This window comes from Amblyomma americanum, chromosome 9 (assembly GCF_052857255.1).
Source record: "Amblyomma americanum isolate KBUSLIRL-KWMA chromosome 9, ASM5285725v1, whole genome shotgun sequence".
In the NCBI taxonomy this organism is placed as follows: domain Eukaryota; kingdom Metazoa; phylum Arthropoda; class Arachnida; order Ixodida; family Ixodidae; genus Amblyomma; species Amblyomma americanum.
The window spans coordinates 70,526,309-70,554,067 of NC_135505.1; the positions used below are offsets into that span (position 1 = coordinate 70,526,309).

General features: G+C 47.7%; 1 protein-coding gene across 1 annotated transcript in view; it reads right to left on the bottom strand.

Annotated features, from left to right (window-relative positions):
- The window catches only part of LOC144105246 (uncharacterized), a 70,759-nt gene extending 44,693 nt beyond the window's left edge, over nt 1–26,066 (bottom strand). The window contains exons 1-3 of the mRNA XM_077638389.1: nt 25,914–26,066; nt 12,556–12,653; nt 9,378–9,576 (exon numbers count right to left, since the gene is read on the bottom strand). Of these exons, the coding sequence (XP_077494515.1) occupies nt 9,378–9,576; nt 12,556–12,653; nt 25,914–26,009 (393 nt within the window). The 5' untranslated portion in view covers nt 26,010–26,066. The remainder of the gene's footprint in view (nt 1–9,377; nt 9,577–12,555; nt 12,654–25,913) is intronic.
- Nucleotides 26,067–27,759: the final 1,693 nt, after the last annotated feature.

Below are 27,759 nucleotides of genomic sequence, written 5' to 3' on the forward strand. Positions count from 1 at the left end.
GCGAAAAGTAGCCGTGACAATGGGCAGTCTTGCCGTAGGAATGCTCTCACGACAATTCTGTCCGTGTGCTCTCGGTTAAGCCATTTTAACCCATTTTAACATTACTTCCCCAACCAAGACACATTCCACGTTTTTAAAAAGAATGTCATGACATACACGGTTAAAGGCCTTCTCTAAATGAACCTGCAACATGGCTACTCGCCTAAAGTCAGCGTCACAGCATTCCAGTAAACTTCGAGTGACATGAACATTCGTGAAGATGGTCCGCTCTTGAATTCCACACGTCTGGTGGGGGCCGACCAAGATGTCCATAACTGACTGCGAACGTTTCGCTAATACTTTCATAAAAATTTTATAATCAACATTAGTAAGCGTTATCGACCGATAACCAGTAACCTGCTCAAGGTTAGCAGGATTGTCAGTTTTCGTTATAGTGCTGTATGCGCACGAGAAAGTGACGATGCTAAAAAAGCCATTCTAAATGACTCTTCGTAAACGCGTTCTAAAATGACAGAAAATTCGCATTTGAACTCGATATAAACTTCTGCCGCTATCCCATCAGGACCTGGCGATTTCCCCAAGGGAAGATCATCAATAGCGTATTCCAATTCCGCTGTTGATACGTCAGCAGACAGGATGTCAGTGTCTTCACTGGTCAGTTGGGGTAATAGATTTAAAAATTCAGCCTGAAAGGCCTGTACATCCGCCGATTTGGAAGCGAAAAAATCACGGTAATACTGACTGAAAGCCTCCCTTATCACCTTCAGATCGTCCGTCAGAGTACCACTGTTTTCAAAGTTCTTCGATATCTTTCCTTCTAGAATATCTTTTTTCTGTCATCAAATTGCGCCAACTGGGCATATCATCTGCCAGCAAGCGATCCGTTCGCGTTCAGATTGAGGCTCCCAGAAACCTGGTCACACCGATAGCCTCAAGCTTATCTTTAACTACGCTGATAAGATCAGTGTATAGACCCGGAGCTCTAATTGCTTCTACAATTAATTCTTTCAACGTCTGTTTTGGGTTCTTTTGCTCAGCTTTTTCAGAGTGTTTGATTTCAACGACCTTTCGATAGCCCTCATTTTGAAGTCAGCTTTAAATACCTCCCACTTCTCTGTCCAACTTTTCTCATAACTCAACCATGTTTTTCTAACACGTTCCTTGCTTCTAAAGAAACGTATCGTCCTTTAATAATTTTCAATTGAGCTTCTACAAGTCCCAGTTGAATTTCGCTTGAGGTGAGAGGTTCTTTCCCATGATTAATATGACGCAACAGTGATCGCTAAATGGAACCGGTTCGAAGATGGAGTTATCGCTACACACCTCTGCTTGTTTTTCGATACCAAGAAAGTTCTCAATTAACAGAACACAGCCCGCTAATGTACCCACTGCATGACTAGCACGCACGATATAACGCGACTTAAACTGCGCAACCACAGCGTCCGTCGCACTCTCACACTCCATCTTTGTTTCTTGTACTGCAAGAATGTCAAGGTCTTTCTGGCACAACAAACGTGTTAGCTGGCATTGTTTACGCCTAGCTGCTAGTGCACGCCCGTTTAACGAGCAACATTTTAAATTTGACGGAAGACAAGCCACGCTGAAGATCGTGAGCACGAACAGGATACAGGTGGCTTAGCAGGCGTGCCCCTTACCCCATGAGAAGGAATGATTAATCAGCGCGCCTTGCGCCGCGTACGGGAGACGCGGACGAATACCGAGACTCGGGCACATGCTTTCCTTTGGCCCCGGTGGCTCTGCGCCAATGGCGCTCGAGGCGTTGCAACCTGACCTCGGTGGAAGGTTGTGAAGGGGATGGCAACACCTTCTTGGAACGCTTAGCCAGGCCGAAGGTGTCATCTTGTGATGCCGTGTCATCCTGGACGGACTCCGCTTCGGTGTTCATGGCAGACACCTGGTCGCTCATCGGCTGTGTTTCAGTCGCGTTGTTCACAGGACCTTGCTCGTTAGGCGTCTCGCTCGATGCTTTCGCATTTTCGTCACGGACGTTTCCTTGTTACCCAGACGCACTCTTATTCCGTCAGTCAACAGGGGCCGCCGTTTCAGCTTCTTCGATGTCCATTATGTCCTCTTTATCGTCACAGCCCTCTGAGGCGGCCTCTGTCACATTGGCCTACGTACGTATGCAGTCCTCACGGACATGACCAAAGACTCCGCACTTAGTGCAGCGAGGCGTCTGGCAGTCGCAGCGGATATGACCGCATCTGCGACAGCAGAGACAAACAGTTGCCCTACCGGGCACAACAACAAGGACGATGCCCCCGTAGAACTTGAAAAGATCCGGCAGCTCCTCCACCGTGAACCCCTCTTTAAGCATCATTCTAGGGACGCGTGTTGTTGACTCAGCTGATTGAAATCCTGGAACATTCCATTCCTCATGCCGAATTTCCATCGCTTCTCCAAACTCGCTCAGAGCCTTCCGAAGGGTCTCATTGGATATTTGGAATGGCACCCAGCTAATCTTCACCTTGAACTCCTTTCGACCAAGGTCAATAATGGCACAGTAGCCGCCTTTCGCACTTACGCTCCCGGCCGCATGTACATCGTCCTTCGCCTTATGGGTGCGGAAAACCACGAGCCAGAGGTGGCTCATCTGGTAAGCACCAATGCCGCTGACATCCATCCTTCAGGACGCCGTCCTCTTCTAATGGTTGATGAAAGTCTTCTGTTCGATTGGGACGCTTCGAGGTGTCACCGTGCAAGAAAACACACAAACGCATACTTTCGTCAGACGGCAGCGTCGGAAGCAGAAGGAGTTGACCAGGAGGTGGTCCAGAAACTGATTCATTCCGGCCATCAGAGGCCGTTGCAACACCTCGCTCGGAGCGAGCAATTTCTGCCTCCGTCTATAAGGGTAGCCAATAAATAGGCGCATATGTTCGTGCGCAGGTGGCGAGGAATAACGAGTGACCACTTGCGGTCGTCGGTGCTGTAGTTCCGGCGATAGAGGAGGTTATCGCGAATCACGAAGTGGGAAGCATGGCGGCGGAGAGCACGGGATTGAGAAGCAGCCGTGGGGTTGGAGAGAAAGTCGAGAAGAGAAGCGATCCAGGGGTCAGTACGTTGCGCTGAGGGCATGTCGCTAATGTGAAGGGACGACGGGGAGACGTCAGAGGTGGAAAGGCTGGCGATCTCAGCTGGAAGTGGGCAGCGGGGCAGGGCATCAGCGTCTTGATGCTTTCGGCCGGAACGATAGACAACGCGGATGTCATATTCTTGCAGACGAAGAGCGCACCTGGCAAGGCGACCGGATGGGTCTTTCAAGGAAGAAAGCTAACAAAGCGCATGATGGTCCGTCACAACGTCAAAAGAGCGGCCATAGAGGTACGGGCGGAATTTGGCAAGGGCCCATACGATGGCCAAACACTCTTTTTCGCTTACGGAGTAAATAGTTTCAGCCTTCGTAAGTGCGCGGCTTGCGTAGGCCACAACGTATTCATCAAAACCACAGATGCGCTGGGCGAGTACGGCGCCGAGGCCGACACCACTGGCGTTCGTGTGGACCTCGGTAGGAGCGGTCGAGTCGAAATGGCGCAGTATGGGCGGCGCTGTGAGGAGGTGGCACAAGGTGTTATACGCATCGTCGCACGCCGGAGACCACATCGATAAGTCGGAACTGCCGGACAGTTGTGTTAAAGGCGCAGCAATCGAAGCAAAGTTGCGAATAAACCTCCGAAAGTAAGAGCACAGACCTAAGATGCTGCGCAAATCTTTGATGGAAGTGGGTTTGGGAAAGTCTGCGACAGCGCGAAGTTTAGCTGGGTCGGGATGAACGCCTTGTTTAGAGACAACGTGTCCTAAAATTCTCACCTGACGCGCTGCAAAACGGCATTTCTTTAAGTTGAGCTACAGACCAGCGTCAGAAAGGCAGGTCAAAACGTGCTTCAGGCGGGATAGATGGGTTTCAAAGTCGGGGGAAAAGACGACAATATCGTCGAGATAGCATAGACACATATTCCACTTGAGTCCACGTAAAATGGTGTCCAGCATCTGTTCGAAGGTAGCAGGGGCATTACAAAGGCCGAATGGCATCAGAGTAAATTCATACAATCCGTCGGGTGTCACAAAAGCAGTTTTGGGACGATCGGCCGCTTCCATGGGTACCTGCCAGTACCCAGAACGTAAATCGAGGGAGGAAAAGAGCTCCGCCCCTTGCAAACAGTCCAGAGCGTCATCTATGCGGGGGAGCGGATACACATCCTTGCGCGTTATCTTATTAAGGCGGCGGTAATCGACACAGAAGCGTATGAAGCCATCTTTCTTTTTCACAAGGACCACAGGCGATGCCCAAGGGCTACTTAAGGGCTGAATGACGCCGTTTTTAAGCATTTGGTCGAGTTGCTCTGTAATAGTCTGGCGCTCGGTTGGAGACACACGATAGGGGCGCTGCCGCAGCGGCGCGTGGGCGCCATTGTCGATGCGATGGGTGACGGTGGAAGTTCGGCCCAAAGAAGTCTGGTGAGCGTCGAAGGAGGAGCGAAATTGATGAAGGAGGTCGAGAAGCTGTGTTCTGTGCGGCAGGGGAAGATCGGCGTCGATGGAGCGCAAGAACAATTCGGTAGAAGAGCGATCTGGCGTAGAGGCAGGAGGGCTGAGCGCGTTCATGGCGAGGAGCGGTGTATCGTCGGTCTCCTCGCGGATGAGCAGAGATGCGATGGGCTGCACACTGCCGAGGCATTCACCAAAGTGCCGAGCGGTAGGGCAGGAAAACGTGTTAGAAACCAACAGTATCGAAAGGCCAGCGGACACAGTCGGTACGGCGTATGGCAGAGGGAGACACTTGCGGTGCAGAAAAGTATGGCCTGTAGTAAAGAGGGTAGTGACGGCACCGATAGCGTCGCAAGACAAGTGTACAAGAACGGAAGAGCACGGGGGAATGTCGATGTCTTCGGCGGCGAGGGCTTTAACACAGGCAACTGGAGGAGTAGCGTCCAGAAAATTATTGGGCAGAGAAGAGAACCCGACTTCCGCTCGAGCACAGTCGATGATAGCTTCAGGGACGGAAAGGAAATCCCAGCCCAGAATAACAGGATGGGAACTGGAAGGCAGCACGACGAATTCTACCGTGTAGAGGGAGTCCTGAATCACAACTCGTGTGGTACACGCTGCGGACGGCTTGATGTGCTTAGCGCTGGCCGTACGGAGCGAGAGTCCAGCAATCGGCGTCTTTACCTTCTTCAACGAACTACAAAACTTTTCGTCCATAACAGAAATCGTAGCACCGGTGTCCACAAAGGCCAAGGCAGTAATTCCCTCGACAGAAATTTTGATCACATTAGCAGGAGATATGTGAGGCCTTGGAAAGTTCGACGGGGACGCAGTTCTCGCCTCAGGAACTGCGGCACCTAGTTTTCCTCCTGAGGGAGATTGGGGCGACGTCGCATAGGAGAAACGGAGCGGCGCCTCGGTGAAGGTGAACGGCGTCCAGAAAGGGCTGAACGGTCAGGAGAAAAAGGACGACTAGACGGCGGCTCAGCAGATCCGGAGTACTGACTCGTGGAAGGCCAGTACGCGGGAGCTGGAGGAGGGGGGGCGTAGACTGGGAGACGGCGGCGGCAAAGCCGGGCGACATGACCAGGCAAGCCGCAATTGTAGCAGATAGGCCGGTTGTCGATGGCGCGCCAGGGATTGCTGAGTCGCGGAGCCGGCCGAAGAGAAAGAGCCACCGCTCGCGCAGGTGTTGGAGGCAAAGCATAGGTATGCGGTCGAGGTCTGGCGACGACGTCCGCGTATGTCAGCGAAGCGGCCATAGGGGGCGGCGTCTGGTCGACAACGTCCGCGTATGTCAGCGGAGCGGCGACAGGTGCTGGCGGATGGGCGGGCGGAAGAGCCTCGGCAACCTGCTCTTGGATGCCGTGTCGAAGGTCCGGAGCCAAATCTGGAGCTTGCCCTGTAGGGTTCGGCAGAAGAGAAAGCTGACGCGCCACTTCTTCCGGAACAAAGTCATTGATTTGTTGCAGCAGTGATGAGGTGTCAGGTGTTGGTGTTAGTCAAGCAAGCGACTCAACCTGTCGAAGGTGCTGTCGAGTCAGGAGCCTCTGCTTCCGCAGCTCCTCGAAGCTTTGGCAGAGGGTGACGACTTCAGCAACGGTGCGCAAGTCCCGCGCTACCAGCATCTGAAAGGCCTCGTCGTCAACACCCTTCAAAATGTGTTTAATCTTGTCAGCATCTGACATGTTCAGGTTGACACGCTTGCATAGGTCAATGACGTCTTCGATGTAACTGGTAAAGCTTTCGCCGACCAGCTGAGACCGTTCACGCAAGCGTTGCTCGGCGCGGAGTTTCCGGACAGCAGGACGACCAAACACTTCGGAGAAGGTTGTCTTGAAAGCAGACCAGGTACGAATGTCCACCTCGTGGTTCCGATACCACAGGTTCGCAACGCCGCTGAGATAAAAAAATACGTTATTTAGTTTGGTGGCATCGTCGCATTTGTTGTAAAGGCTCACCCTCTCGTAAGACGCGAGCCAATCTTCGACATCCTGCTCATCGATCCCACTGAAGATGGCCGGGTCCCGTTGGCGAAGGGAGCCGGCGCAGGTAACAGCTGGGCCCACTTGCACGGCTTGATGTTGAACGTCGTGAGGCATCGCAGGTGGCGGGAGAGTACGGTTGCGCAATTCCAGGGCTGTTACCCAGCAGGTCCACCAAATGTAAGGCGGGGGTTTATTTAAAAGAGCTGGGAGGAAGGAAGCAGCGGCGAGAACAATCCGAGGGCAACCAGGTCGGGCACAGACACACGTCGCGATAGCAATACGGCTGACGCGAAGGGCCATCTTCTTCGTTTTCACGAGTCATCTGCTTTGTCTGGGTCCTCATCTTCTTCACAACGCCTAATTTGTTCATATCATGAACTCTCGGATATCGCTTTGCGAAGATAAGCAGGTTATCTTTTTCTCCGTTACCATTGTTCATTTTGATGAGGGATTGCGAAATTCTTCATATAATGCATTAATTATATGAGACCGTAAAAACAGTCGGATTTTTTCATAAATTTCATTGCATTGGGATTTAAGGTACTTTTCAATGTTTAATAAGGCTAAACTTTTATAAACAGATGTCTTCAAATCTTTACCAAATTGACAACGTGCGAGCAAAGAGCAATGAAATCGTTCCTACAACTTGAGATTCCCGAGTAATGTGTATTGTCATTCTTTATAGCCTGTTCGAACCCTGTACTGGTAAGCATTGTTTTATTGTTATTTTTTATGCAATATATAGCTTTAATTCTGGTTTGGTTTATGAGGGTTTAACGTCCCAAAGCGACTCAGGCTATGAGAGACGCCGTAGTGAAGGGCTGCGGAAATTTTGACCACCTGGGGTTCTTTAACGTGCACTGACATCGCAGAGTACACGGGCCTCTAGAATTCACAGCTTTAATTCTGTAGTAAAAGAAAGTTCCATATGGTGTAATACAGTAAGTTATACTGATTCACCTAATGACATCTGTGTTATCCTTACGTTGATTATGGCTGTATCTCTAAGGTTGTACAAAATTCTAAAGCAGCTCTGAGTCGACTACACAAGTACTTCACGCCACTGTTTTCGATGAAAGGTCACATAAATGAACCCAAGATACTTGGCCACTGCTCCAAATGCAATGTAACAACTACGCAAGGATTGCAATACGAATGATTTAAGAGAAGCGGCTCAATTAATACAACTTATTTCGGCGCGTTGCTGAAAGGCATAAGCTTTATTTTCTGGGATTATGTAATGTTGGGACTTTTTTCATTACGTTGAAATCTGTGTCACCCGCCGAAACTTTTTTACGTCCCGAGCCAAGTCGTGGGATATCTAGAGATCTAGTGCAGTGTCTTCTGCATATAAGAACATTCTTAATGCGTTTTCAACATCCCAAAGCACATACACAAGTAGCGAATGTTATGGCTCCAGTGTACAGTCGCGAGTAAAAACGATTATGGTGATGACGTCCACGTAGCGGTGAAAATCGCATCATGCGTCTGGCGAGGCGCCATGCTTTGCATTCACAGTTGACACTTTTTATATAATGGCGTGCTCGCGCGAGGCGTTGCTATCGGCCGCTCCTGTGGCCCGTCAGTGGTGCTAATCTTTTTTGCTCGCGACTGTACTTCCTTTTGAATCCCGAACTCTGCGCGTTTAAAGTGGCTGTATTTCTCCTCGATTTTAAAACACTGCGGTCTATCCACGAAATGCCCCTGATGGAATGGGTGAAATTTATGTCTCAAACCAAAATTTTCTTGATTTTTAGTCTCTCTGACAACATTTCTGTTTTTTAAACTCGGGTTAGTATCTTAAGAACCACACCTTACAACACATTGACGTTGTAGGGTAGATGACAGCATCAGATGTTATTTTTTTTAAATTGGTTTTGGGGGGAAAGGAAATGGCGCAGTATCTGTCTCATATATCGTTGGACACCTGAACCGCGCCGTAAGGGAGGGGTAAAGGAGGGAGTGAAAGAAGAAAGGAAGAGAGAGGTGCCGTAGTGGAGGGCTCCGGAATAATTTCGACCACATGGGGATCTTTAACGTGCACTGACATCGTACAGCACACGGGCGCCTTAGCGTTTTTCCTCCATAAAAACGCAGCCGCCGCGGTCGGGTTCGAACCCGGGAACTCCGGATCAGTAGTCGAGCGCCCTAACCACTGAGCCACCGCGGCGGGGCATCAGATGTTATGAGAACCCGGTGGCTTGAATCTGTTCATTCTGCTTGTGATATTTCATAGCACTGCTCCTGTCTACTGTGGAAAGTGCGGTGTCTGTGCTCATGACCAGGTCGTCTTGTATTCGGAACAGTCTGTATCTCGAGCACGACGCCTCTTATCTATCGTGCAAATAAACTGTGACTGGGTAGCGCTTTGCTACAAAGCTTTACTGAGTAAATTAAATTATGTTTGTCACAAAACGGTGGCATTTTTCGCCATGAAAAGTTTTTGCTATCGTTTCTTTCATTGTAGGCTGCTTTACACGCCCCATTAAGCTGTTTTGCGGAATTCCTATTCTTATTTCTCGATCATTCTGTTCAGTGCAAACTGCTGCATCTGTTCTGTGACCATATATCATGATCGCTGCTACAAAGAACAGGACACTGTAGGAAAGCATGTGATATTAATGCCGACAGTCGAAAACGACTTTCAGCGCCAATGAGGTTCTTGTGCGGTCACATAAAATATTTCACAACAATCAGCGTATTTTGCAGCTAGTGATGAGGTCATCGTTAATGCATATTTTTGGACCGAAAAATGAAGACCAGCACAGATCAATGCCTTACTTTTGTTTAACAGGCACTGCTGGTGGTTCACATCATATATGGTAGCTTCATTTTCAAATGACGCGGCGTTTTTATAAACGTACAATTCAAATAACATACCTTCAAAAGTTTCTCGTTCTCTAGTCTAACTGCGAGCGAAAAGAATTGTCCTTCCTTTATATATATGTTACTTTTGATTGTAGTCGAAGAGTTGGTCTTTCCTCTTGTCGGGGCGTCAACCCGGCCTCCAAAACGACTACGCACCCTCGCCGACACGCGGAACGTGTCTTGGTAGTCTAGCTTCACTTCTGTCCAGCCGCTGAAAGCAGTGAAGAAAAAAAACTTGCTTCAATTTATGCAGAGTAGATTGAGTGAGGTGTTACGTAAAGAGAGGCTTCCAAGTGCCTTGTGGTTCAGCCAAAGTGTTCATCTGAAGGCGCTAAATGTGATGTCTTAGCTGATGATCATACAAGTGATAAATAAAATCGTCCTAATGATGTCGCTGGACGTGATTATGAGATGATAGTGCCGAAAACTAAATGGCATGCTGCATGGTTCTGCATTTATGAGCGAACAGAGCGTCGGATCACAGCGAGGAATAAATGGCGAGAGTATGATTCTAATTATAACGTTGTAGCCCCTATCGCATAGCAACAATATCTACTGCGACAATTCTTTCGGCTCGGAATGCAATCGTAAAGGTGGAAGAAAGGACATACCACTCAGTTTATAGGTTCTCGCAAGGAATCCTGTCCCTTCCAAGCCCACTCGGTCTGCGTTCTCTAGCGGAGCATAGCGGAGCAAAGATGATGCCTTAAGGCGCTTCGTTCCTTCATCCATGGGACAACGCGGGTGACCTGTTTTGATCTGTGGCTACTCGGTCACTTTTGTATACAGCGGCGTCTTTTATTTCAGACGACAAATCAAGAGAGGCATTGAGATATCTATTTCTTTCTGCGATGAATAGTTTTATTTTTATACTGCCAGTTGTTTCGATGGGACTATTGTATGTGGCGTAAAGCTATACCGCTGAGGATTTTTTTCGAAGCCATAGCCGATTCAGAATAGGCGGAGGTACTTTATTCGTTTCCTTTAAATAGCGCCTTTTATACGCGCGTCGTTTTTAGTGAGTAGTTCGGCTGTCGCAAGAATTTGGTCGCGCTAGTGTTCAACCCCAGCTGCACACTGCCCTGTATCACCCAGAGAAAGGAACCGTGAAATAATAGCAGAAACGAATTTGCTCAAGAAATTCACTGAACTTCGATAGCGTTCCTACGTAATTTTTTTAGTAAAGCGTCCAGAATAAAACAAATAGCGGATTTGTTTGGTTGATTCGTTCAGGCGTTCATTCCCGAAATAAAACGCCCTTTGTCTCTCTCTAACGAAAGCGGTGTACTGCAGAAGGATTCACACCGTGTTAATAGTCCGGCTCTCAGCCTTATACCAAGGTGTCGGCATAAGGAATCTCAGTTGGATTGAGCTTTTTAAGGCAACGTGGAGGCCACCACATATTACTGCCGCAGTCTCATGCTGTTGGAGCCACCTTCCTTTAGCAAAGAAGAATTTGATCAACCTCTGTCCCACACGTAACGAGCGATGTCTGGCGACAACCGTGGTTCAGAAGTTTGAGAATAACTCCTATATGTGGCTAACTGGACACCAGATATTCAGTAGCTGCTGATGTGGTTAACTGAAAATATAATATTAAATCGCTGCAAAGACACCGCGCACCACTAGGGACGTACAAGAACTTTACGTATAGTAAAATAAGTAAAACATGAACACTCGCATGCTATATTTTTCTACTTTGTTCCCAAACATTATGGTGCGACCAGACAAAAAATATTTACTTTGTAGAGTTAGGTTATTTTGATACTGCACCTGAAAGAGCGCAGCTGAAAAAATTGTATTTGTTCTTGGGCGCTGTTCGTGTTTTATTCCACATTGACTGCCTTAAGTTTACATCAATACTGATGACAGTGATACTATGGTGTTGGAATGGGATATGAATCGTCCATAAACTGTACATGGGCTTACGAAACCTCGTTGTGCATCCTCCTGAATTAATTCAAAATGTCGGGTGTCCTTTCACACGAACTTTTCTTGGACAGTAGACACGGTTTTCTTGATTTTAAGTCAACCAATATTCATCAGTCAGGTTCAGTTAACCTCACCCTCAGCCGCCAAATTTCTTAGCCACTACGACACTACGGTGGTTACGATACCAATAGAGGTTCTTTGAATCCCTCTCGCGCCAACAAGGCGTGGTGCAAATCGCCTGTGTTTATTTCCTTGCAGCAGTCGCAATTTTTTTCTAGCGAATACTAGGCTAAATAGGAATGCCCTACGTCCAGATCATTAACATCGTAAGGCATCAAGCCATTTCATTTTAGATTCACTACGCAGGAACACCGCGTTCTCAGTTCAACTAACACAGTTTTAGGAGTAAAAAAAAACATGCTTATTTTTGCCGTCAGGCAGACGAGCGTGTCAGCCGGCCGCCACTGTGCAGCAGAATGCGGTGAAAATTACGTAGCAACACTCTCAGCGACAACTCGTTTAGTAGCCGTGCTATAATTCTGAGATTAATATTAAATGGTTTTACGTACGTTGGCGGACATTTAAAGTGAAGAAGCGGCATTTCTAATTGGACATTCGAGAGTTTCTAAATGCATCGGCGGTACAAAAAAAAATTCAAGTACCACTGTTTGGACTTTGCTCGCTTCTAAGAATAGCTTGCCATGTCAAGCAGACAATGGTACGAAACATAATTGCAGAAACTTTAGCAGGATAATGAGCAAGCACATAATTAGGAAATCGCTCAATTCACGAACTTAAGGCACTGAATTCAATGCTTTCTTGCGATAATTTCTCGGCTATCTTGAGAAATCACTCAATACCACCACTGTCTGTTATTTTTGTACACGTGCCTTAAGCAGGCAAAAGAAATCCCATATAACCTCAATCGCATTTATCCGCTCAAACTCCCCCTTTTGTTTTCAAGGTCTTCATAATCACCTGAAAAGTGCACACCATAAAAGTGGCGCGCTTCATCACCACGTAGGTATACTTGTCAAGAGTTACCAACGCATAAGTGGGCCTAAATATGAGCTACAATTTACCATTGAAAACTGAAACATGACGAGGAAAAGGCGGGAGTTTTTGTTTAGGCAGTCACAAAACACATGCACTGTTTTTGCCTTTCAATATTCACACTTAGGAGACGCGACAACATGATCTCTGTATTTCTATTATATCGGAATCCTTGTTGGTATCCAAATGACTATAAGGGACTTACTTTAGTGATACGCAGTATGCGAACACACGAAACGTGAAGCCCACTACATTTGGCCCAGGCCTTTGAAATGAAGTCTCTCTAGTGATGTCCTTCAGGTTCTGTAATTGAGAGCAATGGTCGTTATGCATTTGCTACTTTTTTTAATATCTCTGCCGCTCTTCTTCCTGGCACGCGACTAAATTGCATGTAAAACGTGATTACCAGACCAAGCGGCAGCGCGCTGAATCGAAACAATACATATATATCTTCACTATATACGATAAACAGACAAAGATAACATAATAAGGGCTCCTTAATACTTATGTGAGAAAAGGCATAAAACATACTACAAAACAGACCTTCAGTCAAACATGATAGAAGAATCACTAATTCTATATTGAAAAACCGTGCGTTTGAAAGAGTAAGCGAATAGGAATATGCATAATCGCTTTGGCTTTATAAGATTAACGTCCGAAAGCGATTAACGCTATGAGGAACGCTGTATTACTGGGCTCTGGATAATTACAACCATATAGGGTCTTTTACGTGCACTGGCATCGTACAGTACACGAAAGCGTCAGGTTCAATCACGCCTGCGATGGTCGCATTTCGATGGAAGCTCAGTGGTAGCGCTCGGCGGTATCGGTAATGTTACAGAACCCACCGTGGTTGAAGTTATCCTGAGCACTTCACTACGGTGTCCCTCACAGGCTGGCTCGCTTTGGTATGTTAAGGCTTTAAAGCCAATCCAAATGTGCCGTGATCCAAATAGAAGACCCTCCAAGCCTACACACAATTTAGTAGGGTTGGTACCGAAGACAAGTTGAGAACATGAATATTCTCTCCTCCAAATCGATAAACTAAATCAACCGTTGTAGAATTTTATGGAACGTATCACACCTCCAGTGCATCATCACAGTTTTCATTGGAGCATCTGTGGTGATAGCAAATTTCCACCCATTCGCATAAGAAACATTTTGCCAGGAGAAGAGAAAACAATTCAGCATTAGTCGAACGACCCTCGATCAGATGAAATTGTCACAGTGGCAACAAAAAAGTGCCAAGCGACGACGAAACAATTGACACTGGGGCCCACTCTCACTCTTCACACCTGTCTTTCCTCTGGGCGCTGATATCATGTCCTGTGGTGAAATGCCACCTTTGTGTACTGTCATCGCACTTGAACTGGGGAATCCAGTTCAAAATTATCACTGCTGCTTTACTCCTACGGCACGTTTCGACAATCAACTTAAGAAAACCACTGAGTCAGCATCGACGAATACGCCACACTGATCTGCAAAAGCCACTACCACTTGTCTTTGGCGAGACTCGCTGCAACCTCCACCACCTGAAAAGATGGCCACAAGACGAGAGCCTCGTCTTAAGAAAGGAAGGAGGCCATAGCGCTTCTTTAAAGCTCTCCAACAGAACAGCAGCGATTTGACGGACACCTGCCTGCACCCCGGATCGACAAAACACAGCGCACTCTGGAACGCTACGCAGTGCAGAACAGAGGATCTCTAGAGCGCCAAAAGCAGACCGATTTTAAATAATGAGAACAAGGGCCAACCGGCGTAGTCAAGCCAGATAGCCTCATAGAGTTCTTGATAAATTCATTGAGGCTACCTTAGCAGCAGCCTTCCAGCGCGTTATGAATGCAGTTCTGGCTGGCTTGATGTGGTGAATTTGTCCTCCTTACTGAAAGGACCCAGTGCCTTAATTTGGAACCTATAAATTTTACTAAACGTCTTCTGAATGTTCTCTAGGTATTTTTGTCCTCGGATATAACACTAAAGCAAGAAAAATGAAGCATTACTTAAGACCAGATTGTTTTGCCCAAACAGTGATCGTAGAGGAGTAGACCTGTCCCGCAAAGAGGCGGCTAGTGTCGCAATTTCCTGAAAATGCAGAAAAGAAGCAAGTCCGCATAAATGTGCGCTTGAGTACTTATGATGATTCTTTAGGACATTTCAACGAATACCAGCACGGCACACACCAAGCAAACGAAGCAGCGATGTTGCGATGAGAAGTGGCACGACAGCATTCAAAGCTGTTCTGCAATGCCTGCAACCTGCCCCACCACTGAAATAGAACAAACGCAAAGCGCAAGTAAGGCACCAACAAGATGGAACGTTTGCGGATTTAGGTCCTGTGCTTTTCTAGGGACAGGGGGACTCGAAAGATTTATAGCGTATGCCATTCGCTTATACCAGCAGGGATACTCGTTAAAATTTTTCACGGATCTTCACCTGTTTTTATACCTTTTAGAAGTTTCCTTGGCTCTGCTTGTTTTATCGCTGAAACCTGAGACCCGGGCACTTCAATTTTGATATCAGTATAATTCACAATTCTTGGCGCAAGCCTTCCAAAAAAAAACTGCCTGTCGCGAGTCACTGTGGATTCAATGTTGGATGAGCACTCTAATGGCGCCTTCCTCCTTCCCGCTTCACTGTTGTCTAAAATTATTGTTTGGCACTACGAGCTTGAAAAATGCAAAATATCTTTGTCTCTCCTTAAGTTCAGGCACCACTATCTCTGCTTAAACGAGCACGAAACGGTGCCCTCGTAAAAAGAAAGCTTTCATGACGGTAAACAAGCTGCATATTAAAGCCTACAAAAAGAACAAAATTTGTGTCTTCAAGAATCCAGGCCGGTATACACATAGGATGCCTTTTTCGCACACCAGTGTTAGGCAATAAATTCAAACTATATTGCTGGAGCAGCATTTTTCCTCAAGCCGCCCTCGTCACCACATAGCGCTGCCGCTACGTTGCGAGCACAATACGACGGTGTGGTGACACGTGTGGTTGCCCTGTCTGCAGAGGTAAACAAAAACAATGCGCCCATCTTTCTAAGCCGAATGCAAAGAACCCCCGGTTGTATACGAATTTCTTACTCGTCCTCCTGGATGCCTGAGCTTTAAATCTGTCTCCTCGGGTATTAGCCTGAACAGTGGCCACAATCAGCAGCACAGCGCCTCTGCTACGCTTCTGCAGGCGCAAGGCTCTCCGAGAGGAGAAAGCCATAGCACTCTACAAACAAGCCGCGATAACAACATTTGCCATGCCGACACCCTATCGGCTGACCGACGCTTCCTCCGCGCCACCATAATAGCAGCTTGAAACTCAATCAGATCGGAGAGAAATGGTGTCCAGTAGCTTGTCGCTTAAAAAAGAGCTTGGCCACTGGAACAGCATCCGGGACTTAAGCCGCTGATCCAGCTTCTGGGCACAAGCGGCCACTTTGTGAGAAAGCCCTCCAGCCGGGCTCTTAATTCACGTGGCCGCGGAATAGTTCGAAATGGTTACTACGTGCTTCTTCTCAAGCGATACCTCTCTCACTGAGTATTCGTATTGGATTTCGCCGTTCCTGTTTATTTCTCCTCCCGCGTTGCCTTCTTGCGGCTTATGGCTTGTGGAGGGAGGCAAATTGGTGGTTTGGTGGTGGGAGGGGTTCTTGGGGGGCTCTCAGGAGCCTAATACAGTCGATGATTGGATTCTCAGTAGTACGGAGAAGTACTGGTATCATAATAAACTGCATTGTACGGTATGTGCTTGTTCACAGAAGATTGTGGCCAAATACTACAGCAGGGTGGGCCCTGCTCTGGTGAGGGAGTGTATTTTCGGTTCTGGTCACCGAAATCAGGCTGCGCCTCACGCCTGGTTATGCAATTTTATTGACATGCTCTTTTTTCAAACCCGGTAGAGAATTGTGCGAAACCGGAATTAAAACCCCGGTCTTCTTGCATGCGAGGCGGACGCTCTCCCTCTACGCCATCGCTTCATTTGCTTTTTCTATGAACAAACCAATTAACCCTCGGCCCTCAGTCTCTAGCGGCTGTGGACCTACTGACCAACGAGGCGGTTAGACCTGCCACACAGCGGAGTGTGCTAAGAACCTCTATCGCCGAATAGGCCGCCACTGGAATATGAACATGGCAACGTTTAACGCTAGATCCTGACCTAGTGAGGCTAGCCTAGCAGTGCTGTTCGAAGAACAAGCGGGCATTCAATCGGATGTCACAGGGCTTAGTAAAGTAAGGAAGACAGGTGAGGTGTATGTAGTACTCAAGGACGGGTGCATACTGTGCTATTGCGGATTAGCGGATAGACAAAACTAGGCGTGAGATTCCTCATTAATCAGCATATAGCTGGCAACATAGAGAAGTTCTATAGTACTAACGAAAGGGTGGCAGCTATTGTTATTAGTTTCAATGGGAGGTACAAGCTGAAGGTGGGGCAGGACTAAGCGCCTACATCCAGTTATGATGACCAGACCGTCGAACGCTTCTATGAAAACGTGGGATCGGCAATTAACACAGTAAAATCACAGTACACTGTACTGATGGGCGACTTCAATGTGAAGGTGGGCAAAAAGGAGGCTCGCACCAGGCGTCAGGCGACTATGAGCGGTTCTAGGACTAGCTGTGTAGAGTTATTAGTAGAGTTCGCGGATAGAAATAATTTACCTATTATGAATGCTTTCTTTCGTAAGTGCGTTAACAGGAAGCGGACCTGAAAGAGCCTCCATGGTGAGACTAAAAATGAAATCGACTTCATACTATACGCTCAAACAGGCATCGTTCATGATGTGGACGTCCACGGAAATGTGCGTTGTGGCGACCACAAAAGGGTAAGGTTGTCCCGCCGAACAGTATGAGGCCGGCACAGTGAAAGAAAGTATTGATTTACCGGCTGAAGTTTTAGAATGTATGATAAAGTGCAGCCGAACCGCACGTGGCGCCGGCGCGACGAGGGAACACAATTCAGCTGCAGTTCGGCATCATCATCTACGGCAGCTGGTGCTGCTTCTGCTGCGTAAAGCCACCGTTGCTGCTACAGTAGACCCAGTAGACCCCCCCCCCCCCCCGCTAGTGAAGGAGTCCGGTGAAGCTGGGACCCGGAACGATACTTTCCGCTTCTGAGGAGTGGCAGAGAAAGATGGCGCGGGAGGGCAGCCGGCCGGTTGGGGCAGAGAAAGCCACATAAAGGTCCAGTTGGCGGGGCGTCCTCTGTGAAGGCTGGTATCAAGTGGTCGATTGAAATGATATCGGTGCGCCCATGAATGTCGACGATGAAGAACTTCCATGTTCTTTCGAGTACGCGGAAGGGGCCGTCGTTGTGGCGCTGAAGAGCCTTGCGTATCGGCGAACAAACACGTGCGCGCAAGTCGCAAGTTCGTATGGAACATGTGAAGACGGTCGACACTGGAGTCGGAGATGTGGCGCTCTGAGACAACGGCAAAAATAGCGGAGCTGCGTCAAGTAATCGGTTGGTTTGGAACTTGTAGATGTATCGGTAGACTCGAAAAATTCGCCACAAAAACGCTGAGGTGAGCCGAAGACAATCTCTTCCGGAGTTCAACGAAGACTTTGTTTCAGTGTAGCACGGAGGCTGAGCAGAACCAGCGGTAGGGAGGCAGTCCAACAGGTGGTGTCGAGTTGGGCTTTGAGGGATGTTTTCAGCAAATGATGGAAGCGTTCGATCATACCGTTGTCGGTGGGATGGTAAGCAGTAGTTCTAATTCGAAAAGTTGCACCTAAAGTCATAAGGTTATTGAAAAGTGAAGACTCAAACTGGGTGCTACGGGCAGCGGTGATGGTCGAGGGAACCCCGCACCAGCAGACCGAGCCGGCAACGAAGGTTCTGGCGATGATGTCACTGGTGTCGTCAACCAGAGGGAACGCTTCGGGCCAGCTAGTAAACCGATCGATGCAAGTAAGGAGATACGACTGTAAAGCGGAAGGTGGCCAAGGACCGAAGATATCGATGTGGACGTTGTCCAAACAGGCTGAGATCGGAGGGAACAAGCCTAAGAGAGAGGCCGTGTGTCACTTAGTCTTAGACTGCTGGTAAGCCAGGCAGGCACGGGCCCAGGCGCGCGTCCTTGTTTATGCAGGGCCAGGCTTAACGGTTAGTGAGAAGATGCTTTGTGCAGGGCATCAAAGACAAGACGGCGAAAGACAGAGGGGACCAAAGGGCGCGGAGTGCCAGCCCAAGTGTCGCAGATGATGGGGACGGGGCACGTAGGAGGAGAATTTCCCGGAGAACCAGCGAACGAAGGTTCTTCCGAAGGTCCATAACTTCCGAATCGTGTTGCTGTGCATATTCGAGGGCGGTGAAGTCGAGGTTCGGTACTGGAGCAGCAGAGGCGAGGGAAGCAGTAACAGAGCATCCGCCTTGGCTGTATCCAGATCTTGCACATGTCTGACGTCGGTCGCGAATTCTACCACGTATGAAATGGGACGAATTTCACGGGGCGAGAACTTACCGCTCCCCGATTTGATGGCAAAAATAAGTGGTTTGTGGTCGGTGACGATGTAGAACTGCCGACCTTCTAGGAGGTGCTTGAAATTCCGCACGGACATGTACATGGAGATAAGTTGGCGGGCGAAAGTACTGTAGTGGATTTCGGCAGCTGAAAGCTTGAGGGAGAAAAAGATAGAGGGCTCCGAGAACCATCCGCGAGCTGGTGTAGCAGAGCTCCAAAACCGGAGTCGAAGGCGTCGGTCATGAGGTGTAGGGGTGCATCAGGGCGTGGGTGGGCAAGGAGAGTCACGTCGGATAGTTTCCCTTTGGCAGCCTGGAAAAAATCCACAGCAGCTGAAGACCAGTTCCGTCATGCGTATTATGCTTTCCTGCCTTGAATAATGTCTATCGATGGTTTTAGGAGAGCAGCACAGCGAGGAATGAAACGGCGATAAAAATTGATATAGCTGAGAAATTCACAGAGCTTGCGGATTGAGGCAGGCTGCGGAAAGACTTGGATGGCCTGGACTTTTGATGGGAGAGGCCAGATGGCGGAGCGGTTCACACGGTGACCAAATAAGTCAAGCTCCGACTTGCTGAATTCACATTTTGCTCTCTTGGTGATCATGCCGTAATCAGAGAGACATTTAACAAGCTGCCGGAGGTGTTGCAAGTGCTGCTCTGTATCGCAGCTGAATACGAGTAGGTCATCGATATAGTCATGCAGAAGGGGACACCTTTTGTAACTGTGTCCACGAAGTGTTGAAATATCTGGCCAGAGTTACGGAGGCCAAGTGACCTGCGGAGGTATTCGAAGAGGCCTAATAGTCTGATGATTACAGTTTTGGGAACATCGGATGGTTCTGTGGGGATTTGGTAGTAGGCCTTGACGAGATCGGTTTTAGAGAATATTGTTGCGCCCTGCAGCACGGCGGTAATATCTGCGATATGAGGTAGGGGATAACGGTCTGCTACTATAGCGTTGTTGATGACGCGGTAATCGCCACAGGGGCGCCATCCCTGGGGATTTTTTCGGTACCATGTGCAGAGGGGACGCCCATGGTCTAGATGAAGGGCGGATAATGCCGAGCTCCAGGATATGTTCGAACTCGAGGCGGGTGATCTGTAAACGGTCTGGCGCAAGGCGACGGGCTCGATCGTGTGTGGGCGGGCCAGTGGGCACAATGTTATGCGTGATCTAGTGTTTGACGGGAAGTAAGGAGTTTGAAGGATGGAGAAGCGAAGGCTATTCTTCCAGGAGGATCTCGTAGGCGTATTGGTGTGGGCTGGGTATACTGACAAGTGGTTCTCGAAGACGAGGCCCTTAACAGAGAGGTTTGTCGCGCCGTCCACGAGACACTTGACCAGCACGAGATGTTGGCCAGAAGATTGTAGTGGCGCAAGAAATCAGCTCCGAGGATTGGGTAACGTACTTCCGCTACGAGAAAACCCAGCGGAACCCTTCGGAGGCCCAAACAGAGTGTGAGACCATGTTCGCCGTATGTAGCGATCGGGGTGAGGTTTGCGGCTTGTAGCGATGGGCCAGTGTGGCGAGAAGGTGAGGATGTAATGCTGCAGGTGAGCACGCTCACCTCTGCTCTGGTGTCGACAAAAAAACGGAGGCCCGATATGTAGTTGCCAATGAAGAATAAGCGGCTGTTCTACGGGGTGACACCACTTGCCGATTCTAGTGGTGTCGTGGGAAATTTCCCTGGAAGCGACTGGGAGGAGTACACCGACGCGCTGCTTCGCCAAAGGTGCGGTGATACCAGCACTTGCTGGTTTGAAGAGATAGGGCAACACTACGTCGGGAAGGCGAGGTCTGGTGACGTGAAGTCGAAAGAGAGCGGGAGGTCGACAGTGCGGCGACTTGGTCGGAGAGACGTGTGATCTGGGCGTGGAAGGCGTTACGGGGGGTGTGAAGGTCCACGCGGGAGGGAAGAGATGATGGCAGGGTGGAAAGGCTGGGATACTTCGCCGAGAGAAATTTTGCAGTAGGAAACGTTTACGACAGAATCCGCCAGCTCAGCGAGCTTCTTCAAAGACAACCCCTGGGCGGGTACAAGCACCAGGCGGACCGACGACGGCAAGCGCTGAAAGAAAAACTCACGCAGGAAGGCTGGGTCAAAGATTTCAGCCTTGTGGCCCAGGAGCTGCTAGAGCCGGCGCAGCAAGTGTGTTAGTTTGCGGTCACCTAGTTCTTCGAAGGAGATGAGCTGCTGCAGGCGGCTATATTCCGAGACAGCTGTTCGCTTGATGAGCCTAACAGGCAACTTGTCATACGAGGCCGAGGCGGCGGAGTTATGAGAAAGTCGCGGACATCGGCGGCCATCTCAATTGGTAGCGACGCAGCGACGGGATGAAACTTCTGCGTCTGGGTGGTGCTGCGGCCAGTAGTGAACTAGCTCTTGACTTGAGCGAGCCAGAGTTGAGAATCGGCTCCCGAGAACTGGGGAAGGCAAAGGGACAGAGCAGAGACTGCGTTGGAAGGCCCGGCACCGGGCATGGCGGAGGCGTTGTCGTCGGCGTTGGCCATGGTAGGAGCGGGTGTTCGAGCGGACGTCCAGGTCCCCAGATTGCCGCGCCAATCAGTATGAGGCCTTCACAATGAAGGATATGATTGATTTACTGGCCGAAGTGCTAGAACGTATGATGATGTGCAGCCAAACCGCGCGTGTCACCGGAACGAGGAGGGAGCTCAATTCAGCGGCAGTTTGACGTCATTATCTTCGGCGGCTAGTGCTGCTCCTGGTGCGTAAAGTCGCTGCTGCTGCTACAAGGTCTCCAATTAGCTCGGACTTGAAGAGGGAGCGGAAGGAGCTAGGGAAAAGGAAGTCCATTAACGAATTAGCGGCAACAGGAAAATGGAGGAATTCAGGATATCACTGCAAAACAGATATTAAGCTATAGCTGATGAAGACAATCTTAATGTTCACACAATGAAGCACAATCTAACAGCTATCATTACGGAGTGCGCAGTAAAAGTAGGTGGTATGGCAGTTCGACAGGATATCGGCAAGCTATCTCAGCAGCCGAAAGATCTGATTAAGAAACGCCAAAGCATGATGGCGTCTAACCCTACTGAGGGAATAGAACTAGCAGAGCAGAGCTATCGAAGTTAATAAATAAGCGATAGGTAGCCGACATAAGGCAGTTTATTATGAAGAGGATGAAGCAAGCTATAAAGAAAGGCGGCAGCCTAAAAGCTGTAAGTAGAAACTAGGCTTATGTAAAAACCAGATTTATGTTTTAAGCGACAATGACGGCAATGTCATTAGAAATATAGATAAGAAAGTTAAAGTAGCCGAAGACTTCTACATAAATCTATACATTGGCATGTGTAAACAAAACGGTATTGAGAGGGACAGTAGCCCACAACAATGCGTCATCCCGCCAGTAACGAAAATAAGAGGATGTAAAGAAAGCCTTAGGAGCAATCCAAAGGGCAAACGCAGCTTGTGAGGATGAGGTAACAGCAAATCTGTTGAAGGGTGGAGGGGAAATTGTGCTAGAAAAACTAGACACCCTCTATATGCAGTGCCTTATGACCTCGGCCGTATCAGGAGCTTCGAAGTACGCAAACATCTTAATTCTTAAAAAACGAGACGCCAAGGACTTCAAAACTTACAGACCCATCAGCATACTGTCCGTTGCCTGCAAAGTATTTACTAAGATAATCGCTAATAGAGTCAGAGCAACCTTAGACTTTAATCAGGCAGCTTTCGTAAAACATATTACAGGATAGATCGTACTCACACTATCAATCAGGTGACAGAGGAATGAGCAGAATACAACTATGCCCTAAATAGAGCCTTCATTGATTACGAGTAAGCATTTGACTCGAAAGACATGTCAGCTGTCATAAAGGCATTGTGGAATCAGGGTGTAGAAGAGAATTACATCAAAATACATCGATAAATATATATATATATATATATATATATATATATATATATACATATATATAGCAACTGCACAGTTGCAATATTCATCCATAAAAAATCAGCAAGAAAATTCTAATAAGGAAAGGTGTCAGGCAAGGAGACACGATCTCGCCAATGCTATTCACTGCGTGCTTGCAGGAGGTATTACGAGGCCTGAATTGGGAACAGTTGGGAATAAGAATAAATGGAGAATACCTAAATAATCTGCGATTTGCTGATGACATTGCCTTGCTGAGTCACTCAGGAGGTGAACTGCAAATCATGATCAATGACTTAGACAGGCAGAGCAGATCGATGGGTCTAAAAATTAACATGCAGAAAACCAAGGTAATGTTCAACAGCCTAGCAAGGGAACAACAGTTCACAATCGGCAGCGAGAGCCTAGAAATTGTGCCGGAATACGTCTACTTAGGGCAGGTAGTGACAGCTGATCCGGATCATGAGAGGGAGATAACTAGAAGGATAAGAATGGGCTGGAGCGCATATGGCAAATTCTCGCCGATCATGAGTGGCAGTTTACCAATTTCCCTCAAGAGGAAAGTGTACAACAGCATAATCTTACCGGTACTCACCTACGGGGCAGAAACGTGGAGGCTAACGAAAAGAGTTCAGCTTAGGTTAAGGACAACGCAGCGAGCCATGGAAAGAAAAATGATAGGTGTAACGTTAAGAGATCGGAAGCGGGCAGAGTGGGTGAGGGAACAAACACGGGTTAATGACATCCTAGTCAAAATCAAGAGAAAGAAATGGGCTTGGGCAGGGCATGTAATGCGAAGGCAAGATAACCGCTGGTCCTTAAGGGTAACGGAGTGGGTTCCAAGAGAAAGTAAGCGTAGCAGGGGGCGGCAGAAGGTTAGGTGGGCGGATGAGATTAAGAAGTTTGCAGGCAAAGGGTGGATGCAGCTGGCAAAGGATAGGGTTAATTGGAGAGACATGGGAGAGGCCTTTGCCCTGCAGTGGGTGTAGTAAGGCTGATGATGATGATGATGATGATGATGATGTCACTCCGGAGGTGAACTGCAAATCCTGATCAATTAGTTAAACAAGCAGAGCAGAACGGTGGGTCTGGAAAACATTCCGAAAACCAAAGTAATGGTCAACCATCTAGGAAGAGAACCGCAGTTTACAATTGGCAGCGAGATGCTGGACGTGGTAAGGGGATACGTCTACTTGGCGCAGGTAGTGGCTGCAGATCCGGACCATGAGAGGAGAACTAGAAGGATAAGAATGGGGTAAAGCGCTCATGGCAGGTTCTCTCAGATCATCAATGGTAGTTTACCAATATCCCTCAAGACAAAAGTGTAGAACAGCTGTATCCTGCGGGTATTCACCTATGGGGCAGAAACGTGGAGGCTAACAAAAAGGGTTCAGCTTAACTTAAGAACTCTGCAGCGAGCCATGAAAACAAAAATGATAGGTGTAATGTTAAGAGAACGGAAGCGGCCAGAGTGGGTGAGAGAATAAACGCGTGTTTATAGCATCCTAGTTGAAATCTAGAGGACAAAATGGGCTTCCGAAGGGCGTGTAACGTTAAGGCAAGATAACCGCTGGTCCTTAACGGTTATAAAGTGGATTCCAAGAGAAGGCAAGCGCAACAGGGGGCGGCAGAAGACTAGGTGGGCGGACGAGATTAAGAAATTTGCAAGCAAAAGGTGCGCGCAGCTGACAAAGGATAGGGTTGATTTGAACCACATTGGAGAGGCCTTTGCCCTGCAGTGGTGTACCTGGCTGATGATGATGATGATGGTATGTTTGGCTTAACACCTCTAAGTAGAGACGTGGACTACTATAAGGCTGCTGCAGAGGGCCTTAGATTGTTTTTTCCACCGGGAGTCCTCTCGCATGCGCAAAGGTCTCTCATTTCAGTGGTGTCTTACCTTCCCTATGAGCTTAAACGTGGCCGCGGAGGACAGGATCGAACCCATGTCCTCATGTTCGGCAGCATTTTGCCTTAACATTCTTGTACACGTTACGCAGAATAAGTAACCCATTACAATTACTCTGCTACAGTGGTCAGTTGTAGCTCCGGAACAAAGGCAGATCAATTTGAGGAAACTAATCGATAACTACCGCGTTATTATCCTCCCAACTTTTATTGCCATAAAGCGAACTCAGAATGCACTGTGCTACTGCGGCTTCATTGATGTTTTGTTACACCTTGTTAATTTTTACCTTTCGAAGTTGTCTTTACCAATTTTCCAAAATTGCCTCGCGAAGAGACTAGCAGCAATGCTGAACCCTTAAAGCAAGTGCCAAAAGAAAGGCCAGTATTATAACGTATGAACACCTTGCTCAAGGGCTCGTGGTTGCGCATTGCTTCCTTTGCGAGCGCATAGCTTCGTTGTTGCTCTATGCTTTGTCCGTGAGCCTCTGAGTTTGCATGAGATTCCATAGCACACAGCGAGGAAGTGTCTCAATACGAACGTTAAACTTCTCATAAACGACTTTTATTTAGCGCTTACAGCTTTATACAGCAACGAGCAGGGTACGAGCAGGGTGTTGTGTCCCTTTCTTGTTGTACGCGATGAAACCTCATGTCGATTGCCCACAACCCCAAACCCTAACCCCTCTGAGTTGGATGCAGTGAGGAAGTAAGCAATGGCGTCTTCTGAGAGGGGGGGGGGGCGGGAGAAAGCGGTGCTTGCAGAGCGTTCACGTGATGTATCCCGGTACAAGCACTGCCCTAGAAAATGGTGGTGACCCGGTTATGGTGTGGACGTGATCTTGCGCGACGCTTCTTCACAGTCGATCCAGTTTATAACGATGGAAACACAACCGTGTTTCCCGTTAAGTACAGGTTCTTTAAGTTGCAACATTCCTTATTTCTTTTTGAGAAAAAAATTAAGTAATTGCCAGTAATCAAATACAGGAAAACCTAATGAATTACCCGAAAGGTTACCCTTTGAAAAAGTAATGAATTAATTACACAAATTCTAAGAAAATGTAACTCATTACAAGTAATCAAATAACTGCAACGCGTTCAGAAAAATATTTGCCCTCACTGCTAAAAGAGGAATACCAGAAAAGCAAGAATAGAAAATAATACTTATAAGAAAGCATCAACTCAGTTTCTTCCCTGCCTTAATACAGCATGGTGAAGTTGGCGTATTTGCGTTCAGAGATGTCCAGCCGTGTATCCCTAGAATGTGTTTTAAAGTTACGTTGCCAAAAACCTTAGTGTACCTACCTGAAAGTAGAAATGATGGCCGCTTCTATTAGCGATTTCGCTCCTAAGAGCCATTTGCTCAACCGGGACGTCCCTGAATATGTTGAATTTGGACATCTTCTGTCTGTGCCAAGCGTATCTTGAAAGCGCAGGGCAGCAAGCACTGTCTTCAGCTCTTGCTGAATGAAAGTGTGGGAAGCGCGAGAAATTTTCTGGAACATACGCGCCGTTTCAAGCAGTTGATGCATAAGGAGCAAATGTATCAATCTGGCATCTGCATAGGGGATGCCTCTATAGCAGCAGCTGAACAAATTGACATGTAAAGGCCATACATCCTCCATAGAAAAATGCAGTACTTGCTGTGGGCCCCGCAGGACTGTGCCTTAGGAACGGCAGCAGAAATACCTAATACAGCAGAAACATTCAAAACAAAATTTAAACAAAATGATCCACCCCATACTAATGAAAGTGATCTTTATAGGCATCCCATTTGTGTTACTTATTTAGTGCTCCACTCGTCTCAGGAGAAATAAGCATGCCTTTAGTCTCCGAGTGTGGTTTCAGTTTACAAGGCGATGCCTTTCAAATGAAGGAATGTTTTGTTAAGGCATAGTGTCTTCGTAACTCAAACAAATATCAGAATGGTTCATGATCTAAAGGCTGACGCATCACCAGCTTCAACAAATCCAAATGAGGGCAACTAGAACAGACCGAAATAAGCTTACAAACATGCTGGTTTCTGAAGAGGACTAATATGCGAGTCGAGTTACCACTTTGACGCAGTTATCTTCATACCATCAGCTCTAACTTAACTGCACTAGTGCTCAGTATCCATCAGCCAGGTTACTTTTATGTTTATGCTTATGTTGCAGCTGTATTATTTGAATATATTTTACAATTATAGCACACAACTTCTGCTTTTCTGTTTCGAATTTGCGATTATTTATGAAGAGCTGCTCTCAAGGACCTGTTTGCAATCGAGAGGCATCAGTCTGTAATATAACGAGATCACACCGCTACACCCAAGCATACGTTTGGCTCCTTGACTGAATACTTCATGACTCATATGAAAATGATATCCCCATAAATGCAAGCTTATTTAGAGATGATGTAAAATATAGCACACAGAAACACGGAAGACAGGCAGGACGACGTAGTCAAGCGCTTCTCTGCGCCGTCCTGTCTTTCCCGTTTCCTTTTCTCTTTATATTACATCATAAACGTTCACCAACTCGCGCAACTTTCCCCTCTGCTTATTGGGAGAGCTGCACGAGTAATAAAAAGTGTGCTGAGTGACCAACATATTTCGGATTTTCCCGGATCTCCGACGTTCTTAGTAACATGGCTCGACAGAATGAGAACGTGGCGTACTGGTATGTAACGTCATGTCTTTAAACTTCTTTTAGCCGCGTCTCCATCTCACGCTCATAAGAGGTAAAGATTGCAGCGCTCTCCCTGGAGAATATCTGGCATCACCGGACGCGCCTTTGTTATTTGAGTACGGACGAGCATTAAAAAACGGCCCGTCGAGTAGTTGTTCTGTGCCTTTGCTGCAAAAACAACTCCTGTATCTTAGCCTAATGAGGGCACCATCTACTAGTCTCGATAGACTACCAGAGAGAAATTGAATTTCTACCTGATGAAGATATTCGGGTACGGGATGTCGAGATCAAATAATAAAGGAGATATTTGGGAGCGCCTGTTTTTTCATTCCTTCCACTGCATTGAGCAAAGACCATTTAACTTCTTGACTTAATTTCTAATTTATCTTGAAATTTCGCCATAGATGTAATAATTTCTTAAGTTCTAAAACCCCAGACAAAAGTTCACAACCAGTTCGCTGAATAGTTGCGCTTGGTAATCATCA